We start from the raw sequence: 16214 nt of genomic DNA on the forward strand, positions 1-16214 counted from the left end.
CTGATGAGTTTCTTATGATCATATTTTTGGGACGGTTCATGTTTTTAGTGCTATACATAGTAAGCCTTCCATCCCGTAAAATAAAAATATCATGTTCATTACAATCATTTATATTTTGCTTACCTTGGATTTGGTTACAATATTTGAACTTTAACTACATTATCATAGTCTGTCAATGGCATAGAAAAGTAGGAAAAGATGCACACAATCAAGTAAGCAATCAGAATTTCTAAACTGTTAACCAAGCTTTCCTACAAAACCTAAACAACTCGTCAATTTTTTCTTTACTTAGAAATGGCTTTATCGTACTCATAATTTAATTGCATGTGTAGACGACATCAACCGAGTCTTAGACATCAAAGTAAGTACAAAGAGAATCATGTATCGTCGATTTTTGTGTCAATCATCTTACTTAATCTTGTCGGCCGTTCTAGAGTCCATAAATGGTTTGACCAATCTCTAAAAACCCCAAAAAAGCCACAGCACATTGATGAAGACGGCTCTACCAAGTCCTGTGTGAAAGATCAAATATCAATTCAAACAGTTGAAATCTTGTCATCAATTTTTCAAATGTCAGAGAATACATGAAAACTCATGTTCACAATAATAAGTTTGAAGGATGTTTAAAACTTGTTTCGCTTGACCTAGTGTAGTAGCTATGATTTCAAAGAGATGAGAGTCAGTGGATTAGAAATAAAGTCACATAAGAATAAAAATACTAACATTGACCAGATGCATTAGGGACTTTAGATGAACCAAAGTCAATGAGTAAAGTAAGTGCCTCTACACCAGGTGGCATCAAATCAATAGTCCTTTCAAGACACCAGACAACAAATTTAATTTGTTTGAAGGCAAATCAAGAGTCTCAATCATCAAATTGTCAAGGAATTCTGGACACACTCAGAAAGCTACTAAGATATTTTATGCTGAGGCGGACAAAAGCAAGCGACCTACAAGATTTACCTCCTATATACCATGAGACCATTTTATTGGATATACATCCCCAATTCAAACAAGTATATCAGCAACATTACCAAAGATTTATTCAGGAATTCGGTAGGGACTCTCAAATCCAACATAAATGATTTGATGAGGATTGCAGAAGATTGAGGACAGTCAAAGAAGATTAAGGGCGGTGGACAAAGAATACAAACAAAGAAGAAGATTGAGGATGGTTGACAACAAAACTAGAAGATCAAGGATGGTTGACAAAGAAAGAAGAAGATTGAGGATGGATGACAAAGATTGAAGAAGATCAAGGATGGTTGACAAAGATTGAGGAAGATCGAGGACGGTTGACAAAGATTGAGGAAGACCAAGGACGGTTGACAAAGAAAAAAGAAGATCGAGGACAGTTGACAAAGATTGAGGAAGATCAAGGACGGTTGACAAAGATTGAGGAAGATCAAGGACGGTTGACAAAGATTGAGGAAGATCGAAGACAATCAAAGAGGATTGATGATGATGAAAGAGGTTTTGGAGGAGAGCAAAACAGGAAGCAGGTACTTTGAAGCTCTTGAGACAGATGGTAGAATGTCTCTGGTTGGAGCTGTTGATACCTGTGAGACCGAGCTTGTAGCTAGTTGGCCAAAATGTGGCTTTTGGCTGCAGTAGAATCTAACATTGGTGTTTGAATTGTACAGTTTGAGAAATGTATTTTTTGGTTTTTGGTTTTTGATTTTTGGTTTTTTGATTTTTTGGTTTTTGGTGTTGCTGGTACTTTTTGTCGAAAGGTGACAATGCAATGAAAACGGTGTTGACTACTGGAAATTTGGGCAAAAAGGGGTTTCTGCCATGACTTTTACCCCAGTACAGGGGTTTTATCCCTGTATTTGAGTATTTTCTGTAGTTTTGTCTTTGATTTTTGAATTTTGCACCCGGGAATTGTGATTTTTGATTTTTGAAATTTCGCATTGTCACTTTGGAACGTCTCGCATTCCGTATTTTTTCAATCCAAGAGAAGACAAATGAGTTGGTTTTTTCAAGTTTGAAGAAAACCCATAATTCTGGACTTCAGCGGCTTTGAGTGATGTCGTACCAAACACACTTTGCTTGGGTACACGCCTTGAGGCAGACGTGGTCTGCCTGCAGATCGTCAGGTAGATGCCTCACCAGTCTACGCCTGCGAGGTTGGAGGCAACCGAACGGACTTTTACTCCCTGGTAACCTTTAAGTATCTCTCCTAGTTTTCCTCTCCCAAGTTTTCTCTCTTTTCTGCTCATATATTCCTCTTCTCAAGTTCAAAACACACTGGCAAGCATGAATGCATATAGAGCAAGAAAATAGCGGATCTTTCTTAAAGCTCTACAAGAAACAGCAAAGAACTCTAGAAAAGAACTTGGAAAAGGAGAAGAAAGAAAGACTACAAAAAGCGGAAAAAGAAAACAAAAGGAAGAAACAGCAGGAAGAAAGAGCTAGAAGAGCGGCTTCAAGGATACCAATCTCACCACTCAATAAAAACCTGGAAATGTCAAAATTGAACACAGTGATTGAGGAATCAAAAGAATCGGTCGGTATCAATGGAGATCAAATTGAAGGAGGCATAGAGGAAACAGGGGGAGGAATGGAAAGCACCTCAGCACATTTCAATGGAACCAAAGACCCGTCTGCATGCCAGAATCTAGATTGACCGCCAAATCTACGAGTCCAAATAAAACGGTCAGACTTGACGTCTACCTTGGAGTATCTAGTGGAGGATAAAAAAGAGGTGAACATGGAGGGCTTTATGGAAAGAAACAACTGTAAGTGTGATTACTTACACCTCCGTAAATCCGCCCAAATCCCCCCATCCCAATCATGATGACAAGTACCACAAATCCTCCAGAAATATACCAATTCTGTCAAGTGTGTGGTCAAAGGTTACAGCCCTTCTCATCACATAAATGATCAAAGGTTTTGATCCTTCTCATACATCAATGATGAAAGCCCTCAAAAGGAAAACTCCAGCCAAAGCACCTCTGGCTACTAGACTCCTGGGATATCATCCGGAGGAAAATGAGACGTATTGGTCGGACTCTATCCGTATCTCACTGCCAGACGCACATACGCGTGCGTCATGTCATTTCGCGTCTGATTTCCATATCCATCCACGCAGAGTCCGACATCCAGACGTGTCCTGGCCTCAGACGTGTCTATGAGGCTAGCCAGACCTGTCTGGCCTCCAAACCCAGTGGTCTTACCAGTCTTTGAGGCCTTCTACGACCGATTGTACAAATGTAATTCCCTTATCTCCCACTCTTTCATTAACTTTATCAACAACGGCCTATCAAGACCAAATCATTTTGAATTCTGAATCAAAACCAAGGACTCAATCATCAATATCAAGCAAACCCTTGTTTTTTAACTCATTTCGACAAATCGAATCGCAAAGACATTTCAACCAATCGAACCGCAAAGACAACTATGTACAGGCACCTATAGACAAATCATGATGAGTCAACCTCAATCAACACAATCAACCTAAACGCAAAAACACACATTTTATACAACTATTTACATATCTGTCTCTCATCAAAATGATCAAATTCATAACTCAATTTAAAGATCATCAGCAAATGGGTCGTCCCCACCTCCATCAGGCTCTTCCACCTCAAACCCAAACTCATCAGCCTCAAACACCTCGACCTCATCCCGTGGCAGCCTCAATTCCTCCTCTTCCTCCCCCCACATTAGCATCCTATGCTCCAGCATCTCCTGATCATCCAGCGCCTCGGCTTGAAGACTACGTGCGTTCACATTAACCTCCCACTCCCTTTGGCACTTCTCAATCAGCCTGTCCCAATCACGTGCTAATGAATTGTTGAATTCAGAAGTCGAGCTCGAGTACGGCGCTGTTTCTCTTAGCAAACCGAGCATGTGTACATTCCATGACATCCAGTCTCGACTGTGAAGCTGGCGAAGATTTATCTCTGCTGCCTTCAAAACGGTTCGACTTTAATTCCATACATCTTTTGCTTGTCGACCCCCAGGCTGAACCAAATCGATTGGACTTTCTATTCCATGACATTCTGGGTCCCATTCTGTAATTACAAGTTGTAACGTAATTCATCAAATCAGTCGCAGACCTGTACCACTTCATTATGTTATGTGCACAAATGATACAACTTACCTTTGGTAGATAAAGTAGAAATACAATCAAAGCTCTGGTCCGTTTTGAGGGCATATAGCATCATTTGGCGGATCTCCCTGCTGATGCGGCGGAGCTCTTCAGAACAACTTCGCTGTTCTAAAAAGGCTTGAATACCTTCTATAGTGCCTTGGTCAACAGCCCAAGCCTCCGCTGGATGTGAGAGTGACCCCATGCTCCAGAATTCATCCTCAATTGACAACTCCTTTGTCTCTCCGAACGAAGGACACAGTAAGTAACTGACAGGCAAGATTGCATTATACTTTGACACTTGTAATTTGAATGAATCATACTTCTTCTTGAATAAGTTATGTTTGTTTCTCATGAACTGCTTGAGACTCTGTTGTACGCGAGTGCCTAACAACATCCAAATGCATTTGAAACATCACTCTGAATTGATTCAAAAATAACAAACTCGTAATCGAAAGGTAGAAGTTATGTACCTTGGCCATGCTTGTCCCATCGTCTTTGAGCCTCTAAAATCCCCACCTTGGCTTCATACAGCCTCTGCTTTGCCATACGAACTCGGATGAGCGCCCGAGCCTTAGCATCTACCAGATCGTACAGTGCATGAGACTTTTGAAGGGAAATACAAAAGGCAAAACTTGTACTTACTGGTGGCTGCTTTGAGAGTGCGAAACTCTTCGCTTCCTAAATCAGCCACCATGGTTGCGATTGCCTCTTCAAATGCTACAATTGAACCTGGCAGAGTGAGTGCCTGCTCTCGTTCCGATTCAGTTGTATTCGGATCACGAGTGTTCCTCAGACTTGCAAGTTTCACACTGTTTCCAATTGTACATATATCAGCTTGGTACAGCTTCGTACTGAAAGTGAGGAGGGAAGATGCAATTCACTGTGATTCTTGCAACTTCTCCTCAAGATCAAGCAAATGAACTAATCGCTCCTCAAATTTGAGACGACTCTCGTCTGCCATGGCGGCCAGTTGCAGAGCTCTCTGTCTGGCCCACTGAGCGGCAAAATAGTCCTGAGTGTAGCGTGGATCGGACTGCAACAAATCGTTTAATGTCTTAGTAGCTTTTAAGCTACGTTCCCTAGCATGCGTCAATTTCTCTCGAGCGGAACCAACTAATTATACACACAATACAATGCATCAGCTAAAAGTGTGATGTGGTAAGTACAAAGAGACTGACTTGACTCTCACCTGCATTACCGCGCAAAAGACTGTTTCGATGCTTCAATCGGAGATGTAAGGTGATCAATCGATGCTGTTTTGTTGAGTACCTATTTGGCATAACCAACGGAGACAAAAAAGACCAGTCACGCTCAAGACCCTCGCCATCCGAGAGTCCCCAGCCCTTGTTGAGGCGAGGGTTATATTCCAATTGACACGACCACCTGTGCACATATGAGTGGAATACACTCGTGCCAAATTTCAGCTGCTCGTTTCGGAACAGTGCATTCTAAGTTGAGACCTTCTGTCAGTAACAAGTAAGATAAATACAAAAGATACTGGCTGATTCAAAAATACCTTCTTGAGACTCTTCTCCAAAGTACAGCCAATATCATACAATATACCAAGCCGCTTTGGGCGGTCTACTTCGGATTGTCCCGCTACAAATCCTAAGATTTCATCGAGGAGGGCAAGAACATAATACTGCCTGTAATTGTCAAACACGAGTATTTATTAATGAACATTCATCAATGATAAAAACAAGTGTGTACTTGCTTTTCACCGCTTTGTACAACGTTCACAAACCGCAGGATATGATCGTGGCGGCAACCCATACCAATCAGGCCGGTTTCGTTGCAGGCTTTCCAAGTGGTACCTGCTCGGTGATCTGCAGCAGCTGTGTGCTGTGCACTGCACGGATCCTGTTTCAAAATGTACTCTGAAGTTAGAATGATACAGTCAAAACTTATTAACCTAGATACGACTCACTGAAGCAACTGATTTCTTATTGGTTTCGGTTGGTGCCCACTTCTCTACTTTGGCAGGTTTCATGAATAAAGGTGGATATGCCGGTTTGCGTTTGTCGGACTCACGACTTGCTGCTTTGTGTCTTCGATGTTGAAAGTTACCATCGAAGCATATTATGTAGTCAGGTTCATCCTGCTCATTATTATCCTGGAGAGGACCAAAGCATCGGGGGCAGTTGGAAGCCAGCTTGTCCAAATGCGAGAGGTCCAGTGCCAAGTCACAAAGCTCGTCCTCCATTAGCAACATGTGTCGATAAACATCAACAGCGGCAGATAGGGTTTTTCGCCAGAGCCGGGGCTACAACTCATATGTAGTATATACATATGGTCAGGTTTGAGTTTCAAGTTTGTAGGAATAAGGCCAAGGAAATGACTGACCTGAGTTGTTCCGGCCACAAGAATAAGAGGGCTACTGGCATCTAGAAAGGTGTCTAGTCCCAATGCAAACCCTTGCATGCGAATGCTGCACTGTTCCCACAGTGTGTGGTGGAATCGAAGAAGCCAAATGGAAAACGCGGTTTGAGGATGAACCGGTGATCCCCCAACGTATCCCATTCGGATCAGCCTCACTTGGTCACTGGTGCATTGGCAAAACTTGATCTCTTTCTCGTCACGAGCTATGTACAGTATCCGTACATTCAAATTAATGCTGGCTGATATTTAATTTGACAATAAATCATGAGACTCACAGAGAATATCCACTAGGTCGACTGATCGTGTTGTACGATCTCCAACACCACAAGCACAAGTGTCATTAAAATCTTCATTCCAATTTTGAAGATCACCCCATCGTGCGGTCCTTGACGACTGGGTCATGAAAGCCACAAACATTGGGCCAAGTACCTTCTTCCACCGAAGGTGCTCAAGCAGCTGCTTGGATTGGTAATAAGTTCCCCTGATGTACTCTCCAAAGGACACGTGAAATCCTCCAACCAATGGAGGAGTAGGTTCTCGAGGTTCGCTATCTTCAGACGGAGACGACGGTGTTTCAAAACGGTATATATACGACATGGCATCTGCCTCATTGTTCTTGGATTCGGAAGTTTGATCGTGATCAGGGCCACCTGTGTTTGGATCGACCGGATTGTTCTGGTTTGCATGCCGGTTCGCGGTAAGAGCATTATGAAGATTTTCCGCGTTCTGAAGTGCTGTTCGAGATTCCACAGCCGCAAGATCATTAGCAACTCTCTGAGAAGGGCCAACATCTGCTCCTCGTGCCCGTGGCCGCTTGGTTTGAGGACCAAGTGGGCACTTGATGACTCGACCTTTTCCCATTTTAGATACTTATTCTTCAAGCCGATAAAATGAGACAAACAATGAAGACCAAGGTGAGTTGTTGAACTGAATCAAAAAAATTAGGATTGCCTCTTGCACGAGGAACGACATGCTAGAAATGTCCATGTGTAAGTAACGTCATGTGAGAAGAAGTAACCAAAGGGGAAGATTTCCAATAAGTTACAAATCCGGAAGGACCACAGACTCTCGCATGGTGAGAGATCCTCTGAGCCTAACATCATATGGATGGTATAGGCTCGGGCTTGAAACTCTTCCCCCCTCTCTAACACTTTCTGAATTGTTAGACTTCTCAGTAGAACTAACATATCATTTCTACCTATCTGTTTACTCTTGTCTGATTGAACACATCTTATTACTGTAGCTAACTATTACCTTTATTATTTTCATGACTTTATTCTATCTTTCAACTCACTACTTACTTTAGTCTTTCAACTCACTACATACTTTAAACGCTAGACACAGAAGAAGGAACTCACCGAATTAAGAAGACCTTCTTTAGACGCGTAAACCATCATCAGAAACTCAGAAGACAAGAAGATCTACGAAGTCCAAATACATACAGTACATTACAGATGACGAACGCCGAGACTGCCAAAGCGAAGGCAATTAGAGCTAGTAGAAGAGTTCAAGGTTTGGACGCAGATCAACCTCCAGAACAATCAGGTTCAACAGACACGACCAGAGTGAACGCAGAACCAGACAACCCTCCAGTTGCAGCAACTCAACTTGCAATTGTCAGACACCCAGAACCAGAAATCCCGACCGACCAAGTAGATAGAAACGTCGACTATATAAATGATGAAGACGAAACCGAGGCTATAACAACTTCCAACTCTCAAAACAAAGGAAAATCGGTACCGAAAACCAACCAACACTTCATAGCCCGCGTACCAATTCCCTACCCGGTTGGACCTATCAGAGAACCACAATTAGAACAGCAAGACTCCTCTTCAGATCATGATGATCCAAACAACGACTTCCTAGACGATGAATCGGAAAGCGACTCTCAAAAGGAATCACCAGAAAACGCGTCATCAGAAAGCGAACCAAAGGGAAAAATCTCCTCAGCATCACTAGGATCATCAAATGAAGAAGGTTCCGATAGCTCAGACTCAAGCTCATCCTCGAGCAGCGAAGAAACCAAAAGTGAAAGCGACTCATCCAGCGAAGAGTCTGACGACTCTGATCACAAGTCGAAGAAAGGTAAGGATACCAACTTATACCCACATATCACAGCTACATTTCCACTTCAGACATGATTTCCACGTGATTTCCTACACCCTTCTCCAACCCCTAAAATCCCCCATGAAAATATTCCAAACTAGGAATATTCAAAATCTCATGTCCACCCACACTTCACACTTATCTTAATAAACAGCTCCCATAGATTGAGCGCCTCTCAAATAGAGGGAAGAGAGTATCCAAAAAATGGACTCTATCCATAAATTCCTGACTTGTCAGAAGACCGCTAGAAAGCGAAGACTACTTGATCCTCGTAGTGATAGAAATACAGAACGAGACGCTCCTTTTCATACCCTTGATTATACTTCTCTTCTTTCATCTGGAATTCTCTCCTTTCATCTGGACTTCTCTTCTTTAATATTCTTAATACCTATTTCAGTTATAACTGAAAATCAATGAAAAAAGTGCACAATGACTGACTAGATAAAAAGAGAAAGAAGATGTCGAAAGTCAAGAAACAGCTTAAAGAGGCAAAAGACGAAATAAGACAATTAGGAAAGATAGCACAAGGGAAACCTGCAAAGAAGCTTAAGAAAGGAAAGAAGAAATCCAAATCGTCAGGAAAGAAGAAACAAAAGAAGGGAAGAGGAATTCAGGTAGAGATAGGCGCAATTCCAAATTCAAACCTAGTCCAACTACAACCATTCAGGAGAAAACAGATGAAAAAGTTACATTCGTCAATCCCTCTTACGGTCTTTAATCAATCTTTCGCCTTAGCAGACAGCGAAGAGTATGACAGACAACATCACTCGTCGTCATCCAAAACGACGAAGAACAAAGGCCTTGATGCACCGTCCGAATACAAGATGAGCTATGGAGATTGGACTGAAAACATAAGCCTCTTCAAACAATATTTAATCATGCACAAACACCCCGAAGTGGCAGAAAGGATCAACTATCATATTAAGAACGTAAAACAGATAAAGTAAGATTCCTCAAAATCATCCTACAAATGGATGAAACAGAAGCTGACAAACGAATTTGCATAGACGCTCGACCGAGTGCTGGATGACTGCCCTACGGTACGACATCTTATGTCGAAAAGGTGTTTTCGTCGAAAGGGAGGATAAGCATCCCATAAAAGATATAGGTTCCTTTATGAAGAAGTATGAAGAGAAGGCAAAAGATAAGTCACTAAACTTTGGAGAGACGAACGGAGGAGAGTCAAATCCTTACGCAAAAGGGGGGAAATTAGAATTCAAACACCCGGAGACCGGACAACCTATAAACCAAACGTCCAGTCAACATCAAACGGCTCAGACACAAAACCACCCAATCGCGTCAAGCTCTAGAGACAACACCTTCAGAGGAAGACGAAGAGCAATCAGAACTCCTAGACCACAACCGTATCAACAGCATCATAACCCGTTCACAAACTACAACAACAACAATACAATAAACCCCTACTTAAGCCCTTACCAGCACTTTCCTACGTTTCATCAAACCCCGTTACCCACGAGCCACTTAAGCTCCCATAACCAACATCCAACAAACAGTACGTCCAAAGGAGACACTCAGACAGGCAATGCGAATAACATGGGTAGTGGCTTCATAGCAAATAGAGGGGGAAGAGGCTCTTGGAGAGGCGGTAGGGGAGGAGCAGGAAGACAAGGTCAACAAGAAACGTGAGTATACTACCAGAAATCGTATATCACATCTTACGAAACCCACAGCCAGTTGATGGCGCGACTTGTAACCTGTCAAGTTGAAATCACTTATATTGTTCTATCATTAAATCACTACCCCTAATATATATTGTATCTTCTTTCTAAGAAGTTGTTTCACATATCTCTATCATTTCTGTCAAATTTCCCTTTCTATCTAAATTCCATATGTTGTGATCTGAGTAGTTCAGAAGAATTGAAATTAATATTGTCTGAATCTTTTTGAAAATTTAATGGGTTGAGAAGACATCTTCCAATTCAACAAACGACATCTAGGATCCAAAAATTCCCAAGAGAGGAAGAAGCGGAAAGTGACGAGGTCAGAGAGATCCTTACGGAACCAAAGGAAGCGAGTTGGCCATCGACCGCAAGGTGCGAAATGGACATCGAGAAGTGGAAGTACGAGCTAGGGAGACACAACCTTTTACCCTTCTATGATTTCGTAGTAGAAGGATTCCAGTTGGGATTCGATCAAGGTATACCAAAACACACCATCGAAGGCATGGATTATTTCTGCCCACCAAACCATAAATCGGCATTATTAGCGAAGGAGAAAATAATCAGTAGTTTAGATGAAGAAATCAGAGCAGGACGAATACTAGGACCGTTCTCAAAAGAGGAAGTTAGCAGTCATTTCAAGTTTTTCAGATCAAGCCCGATGGGGGCTGTAATCAATGGCGATGGGTCTTTCAGACCCATCAACGACTTATCCTTTCCCAAGTACGACCCAAGCATACCGAGCGTCAACTCTTTTGTAAATAAAGAAGATTTTCGGACTACGTGGGATAACTTCTATAAAGTGTACACGTTTATAGCTAATTCAGAACACAAGCTACTGATAGCACTGTTTGACTGGCTCAAGGCATACCGACAAATCCCTACAAGACCAGATCAATGGCCTTATCTAATGTTGTGCGACTTCGAAGGTTTTCTCTACCTTGACATGTTTATCTCATTCGGAGGAGTGTCAGGATGTGGTAGCTTCGGCGGCCCTGCAGATGCCTGGAAAGAACTAATCAAAGCAGAGTCCGACCTGGAGGAGTCTTTCAGGTGGGTAGACGACAATCTACTCATCAAAAAGAAAGGAACGACAACACACATGGACGAGATAGTAAGCTACAGCGCGAAATTAGGTGTGAAAACAAACGAAACGAAATTCTCCCACTTTGGAGAAGAACAAAAGTACATTGGCTTTCTTTGGAACACGAAAAACAAAACAGTTGAATTACCCAAAGGAAAACTGGAGAAGCGAATTGAACAACTAGAAGGATTTTTAAAGAAGGTAGATTTCACACACAAAGACGTCCAGAAAATGAACGGGAGATTAAATCACATAGCTAATATCACACCACATTTACGATGTTTTTTGACGAATAACTTCCGATGGCTCATGGAGTGGCACAATTTAGCTGCTAAGAGGAAGATGCCAAAAGATGTAAGGGAAGACATGAACGTATGGTCGAAGGCACTGTCCAAAATACCTCGACGACACCTAATGAAAACACGAGCAATAAACAATATCGGTTGGGTAGGCGATGCCTCCACAACATTTGGGATAGGTGTGATAGTAGGAAAGGCGTGGGGCCAGTTCCAACTAAAAACAGGCTGGGAAGACCCAGAAGGGAAACCAAGAAGAGGCATTTCTTGGCTGGAAACAGTCGCAATACATCTGGGATTCCTAATGGTAAAAAAGCTGCGAGAGACCCAGGGAGAAAGGTTCCTAGTTTTAACAGATAATACGACGACTGAAGGAGTGTTGAGAAAGGAGAGGTCAAGGGATTATTGGGTCAACGAAGAGTGGAAGTGCATCTCAGAACTACTCTTCTATTCAGACTGTCAACTAGAACAACGAAGGGTATGCTCAGCGGACAACGCGGCAGACTTACTTTCGAGAGGCCTCCCGACGGGAAAGGCAAGGTTCCGACAAGTTCACATTGAGATACCGGCCGATCTCTCCAGATGGCTGACAGACGTGACGAGGGATCAGACGAAAGAAGTAAGTCTTACAATCGGAATGACAAGTGATCCAGTTAACTGACATCTTCCCACGAAACTCTCCGAAGAAGGAATGACGTAAACGTGAGATGAACGAACCAGGAGAAGTTCGCCCAAAGAGGAGTCTTTCTCACGAGTCTTCGAAACTCAACCATTCCAAAAACATCAGAAGGAAACGGACGACTTTTTGACCCACCAGGGAAAGGAAAATACGAAGTCAATTAAACTCAACACTATCCTACTCGAAAGAACTCTAATTTGACCTCCACACATACTATTCCAGGCGACGCCCCTCGTTTCAAGTTATCCCTTTCCGCTTTCAAAACCCATCCACATCCTGATTGTTGTAAAAACCTGATCCCCACCACGCACACTTGTCCAAAACACCCCTTTTTTTTTCGGGTAATCCCTCTCTTGTCAAGACAACTCATCGGTATCCCTAATATTGTGTCAACCTAATCCCCTCTTAGGAACACTTGAACGAACACAGCCCAGGTGTCGGTGAGTGGGAGTTAAGACAAAAAGAGAATTGTATCTTACCTAACGATTGCATTTCACGACAGCACATCAGAAATGAAAGACATTACTTCTTTCCTTCGAATCGACAACGCCGTGCCACTGAAACTAAACCGGGCACAACGACACATGATGAGGGCAGCATGGAACAAATCAACGATAGAGTCTTATGCGTCAGGAGTCTCAAAATTCAAGAAATTTACAAAGGAGAAGAATCTGAAGACTTTCCCAGCAACCAGCGATGTAGTGGAGCTTTTTATCGTCTGGGCTGGAGAGAACGGAAATAACGCAAGCACAAACAAGCCAATCAAAGTGAAAACCATCAGGAAATACTTAACGGCCCTTCGCACCTGGCATGCGTTCCACGGGCATTACTTCCCCGACATTCAATTAACTCGACTTAAGTCCATTCTACGAGCTTCAGAAAGGCTATAAGCGAGAGCACCGGCCCTCAAAAAGAACCAAGAGCCAGTTACTCCAAAAGCACTGATAATGCTAATCGGCGACATAGCTGAAAAAGAACACGACCCACTTGGACTAACCGCCCTCACAGTAACCGCCTATTGGGGTCTTGCTCGACTAGGAGAACTAGTATACAAACAAGAGGCATATGACAAATATGACCTCACGGCGATCCTTCGAGCGGACCTAACCTTCCATAAATCTGAAGGCACAACGATAGCAGTCATAGGGTTGCGCGAAACCAAGACTGCAATGCCGGGAGAAGTCCAGTACATCACGCTACGAGCAACCGGCGGCGTCCTTTGTCCCGTGGAGGCGCTACGAAACCTCAGCGACGCGTTATTTTGGGAAGACTCCGATCCTCGCCTGTTCCTGACAAGGACCCCCACCGGACTCAAGGCGATCACACGCCAAGCCGTGTTGAAAGCCATGACAAGAGCTTGGGGGATAAGCTCTAGAATGACCGGGCATTCTTTTCGTATAGGTGGTGCAACCTTACTAACGAGGGCGGGTGTGTCAACAGAGGCTATCAAAGAATTGGGGAGGTGGAAGTCCTCTTGCCACGCCTTATACCAACGTTCTTGGAACGACCAGGAGTGGTCGACAGCTCAGCGCGCGCTACAAATCTCAGAGGATACGATACCTTGTTTCAAAACCAAATACGACTTGTCGGTTTTCACTTGGGAGAGACACCTTTTACTCGACGACCCACCAGCAGACTGGTTGAGAAGAAACACCATTCAAAGTAAACGTCCTCCCATCTCAGCAGAATGAGACTACTACATCCTGAAGCGTCACACGCACCTCTTTTCGGCTACTAACACATACCTTCGGTCTAAACCCGCTTAGCCATACTTAATGTCGTTTCAATTTCCTACTATACTATACCTGAAATACAGGATCAAGGTCCAACGAGTTACAGCGACAGGATAGGGGAAAGCCCACTAGGCTCAGGCCTGTCACGGTCCAGAGAATGGGAGCATGGCCTTTCCCCAGAGCACCCAAAAACACCTCCGATACACAAAGAGAGTAATCTATTGAGAACTCTCTGAGGTATGTCTCTCGCGCCCCTCTGACGCGTTGAGGCCTCTAGGTAACAGTTCACAATAGTTGAACTCTCTACCTAGCCGCGCCGAAATTCCCGTTGTAATTATCTTTGCCTCACCTAGGCTAACCCTAGGCAAGGTAAAGAATTGACCTTTGTAATGAAACAAGAATAAGATGTTATACAAGATAAATGGATGGGATAAAGAATATCTCGAAAGGAAGTTTGTTCAATGATAGATTAGAAGGAAGTTGAGAGAGACAGAAAACAAAGGATCACATAACTAGCCATGCTTTTGTGAATAGAGGAACCCATTAAGAAATGATGTAATCATTCTTACATCATTCATTGAGATAATCAACTCTCCTTCAGGCACAAATGCTTGTTTAGTGCAATCTTGAAAATTAATCAACCATCCATCTACCCCTGCATCTGCAGGTAAGTGACTATGATAATGAATATTAAACTTCTTCATTTGGATTTTGATTCCCTTTTCAATAGTTGAGCAAAATTCAAGTTTGAACCTGGAAAATATTGATTGTCATTTGGGCTTTCAGATATTCCAAGGTCACTGGAAATGCAACGGTTTTGAAGAGCACTCACTTTCACCAGGAAGAGTTTGAGAAATGAATACCTTTGAAGTATTTCACACGTATAAAGATAGGACTCACAACATGATATTGGTGAGATGTTGTCTTGTGTGTGTCACATTGTGTTCATCAAAAGGATTTAAAACATCCCCAATCACCATCAATATGGTGGAAAAAAGGTCAAAACTCCGCCTTGAAATACAAAATCAAATTTCATTGGGAGTTTCATAATCACTTTTTCAATCACATCACATCTTCCCTCTTGAAAATCCCAATTTTGTTCTTCAAATCACCCTGTTTTCTCCCGCTCACTCCTCAAAATTGGAAACAGTGGGGTTTATTTCTTGAACACTGCCGGAGTTTCAAATGTACATGCTCATCAAATCATACATAAAAGTGGGACTGCTGTTGTATTATATGTGAGCTACTTTATGGGATATGTTTGTTGAATGTAGCTCAGATTTTGATGTGAGTACTTTTGACACTATTTCAATTCCAATATGAAGGTTTAAGAACATGTAAAAAAAGAAACTTTGACTCTTGAGATTCCTCTTGATATAGCCACATTGATCACTTGACTTTTCAAAATAAAATCAAATAGGTAGGCCCTCACGATGTAAGTGTTGATATTATGGTATGTTGGGGGTGCCGGGCTTCCAAATGCTTTGTGACCCGGGGACTGACCGCACAGACCGCACTATATGTACAGTCCAGGTGAGTCACGAGATGGATCTTGATTCTTCCTTCATCTTAACATTCGTCTTCATTCAATCCCATCACCCTTCCCCTACGTCCATTATCTTTCTTCCCAGCATGGCTAGTACTCGATCCGGTCGAACTCGAGGTCCCCCTTCTGGTACTGGAGCAGCTTCCATGTACTCAACCAGAGCTAAACGTTCAGGCCGAGTCCTTGCATCACCTACCAGGAAGTCCACCTCGACCAAAGCGCGCTCAACCAAAACTACCATGACTAAATCAAATTATTCTACAAACCAAGCAAATGAACTATCAATCAACGAGTTCTTACCTTCAACCTCCAACAACCAGCCAACTCCTGACCCCCCCGTTTTATGGTCTCCAACGTTGGCTGAGCCTTCTGCTGCTCTTCCACAGTCTCAAACTTCATTCGATATCTCTCAAATCAATGCAACTATATCTCGAACCAATGCCACTTTGTCACCACCCATTCACAATGCTCGCAGCATACCTTCAGACTCCAACAACCAGCTAACTACTAACCCTTCCATTTTACGGTCTCCAAACTCGGCTGAGGCTTCTGTAGCCCACTCACAGCCACAAACTTCAACTGATATCTCTCAAATCAATACAACTATATCTCA

General features: G+C 42.8%; 4 protein-coding genes across 4 annotated transcripts in view; 2 read left to right on the forward strand and 2 right to left on the reverse strand.

Moving 5' to 3' along the window:
- Positions 1-3537: 3537 nt before the first annotated feature.
- Positions 3538-3873, reverse strand: MELLADRAFT_61546 (uncharacterized protein; the record flags this gene model as incomplete). The annotated part of the gene is made up of 1 exon (XM_007407872.1): positions 3538-3873. The coding sequence occupies one exon, from the start codon at positions 3871-3873 to the stop codon at positions 3538-3540; it is 336 nt and encodes a 111-aa protein (XP_007407934.1).
- A 60-nt stretch (positions 3874-3933) lies between these two features.
- On the reverse strand, positions 3934-5379 carry MELLADRAFT_84330 (uncharacterized protein; the record flags this gene model as incomplete). The annotated part of the gene is made up of 6 exons (XM_007407871.1): positions 3934-4019; positions 4109-4483; positions 4570-4677; positions 4742-4908; positions 4981-5212; positions 5289-5379. 6 exons carry the CDS (start codon positions 5377-5379, stop codon positions 3934-3936), a joined length of 1059 nt encoding a protein of 352 aa, XP_007407933.1.
- Positions 5380-7932: 2553 nt separating this feature from the next.
- Positions 7933-10231, forward strand: MELLADRAFT_104628 (uncharacterized protein; the record flags this gene model as incomplete). The annotated part of the gene is made up of 3 exons (XM_007407704.1): positions 7933-8563; positions 9026-9527; positions 9592-10231. 3 exons carry the CDS (start codon positions 7933-7935, stop codon positions 10229-10231), a joined length of 1773 nt encoding a protein of 590 aa, XP_007407766.1.
- A 5081-nt stretch (positions 10232-15312) lies between these two features.
- Positions 15313-16214, forward strand: part of MELLADRAFT_61549 (uncharacterized protein) — a gene marked incomplete at both ends in the record, with an annotated part of 1509 nt that continues 607 nt past the window's right edge. Inside the window, 3 exons of the mRNA XM_007407705.1 lie at positions 15313-15342; positions 15476-15508; positions 15589-16127. Coding sequence (XP_007407767.1) covers positions 15313-15342; positions 15476-15508; positions 15589-16127 — 602 coding nt within the window. The remainder of the gene's footprint in view (positions 15343-15475; positions 15509-15588; positions 16128-16214) is intronic.

The sequence above is a fragment of the Melampsora larici-populina genome, assembly GCF_000204055.1.
Source record: "Melampsora larici-populina 98AG31 unplaced genomic scaffold MELLAscaffold_10, whole genome shotgun sequence".
Classification (NCBI taxonomy): domain Eukaryota; kingdom Fungi; phylum Basidiomycota; class Pucciniomycetes; order Pucciniales; family Melampsoraceae; genus Melampsora; species Melampsora laricis-populina.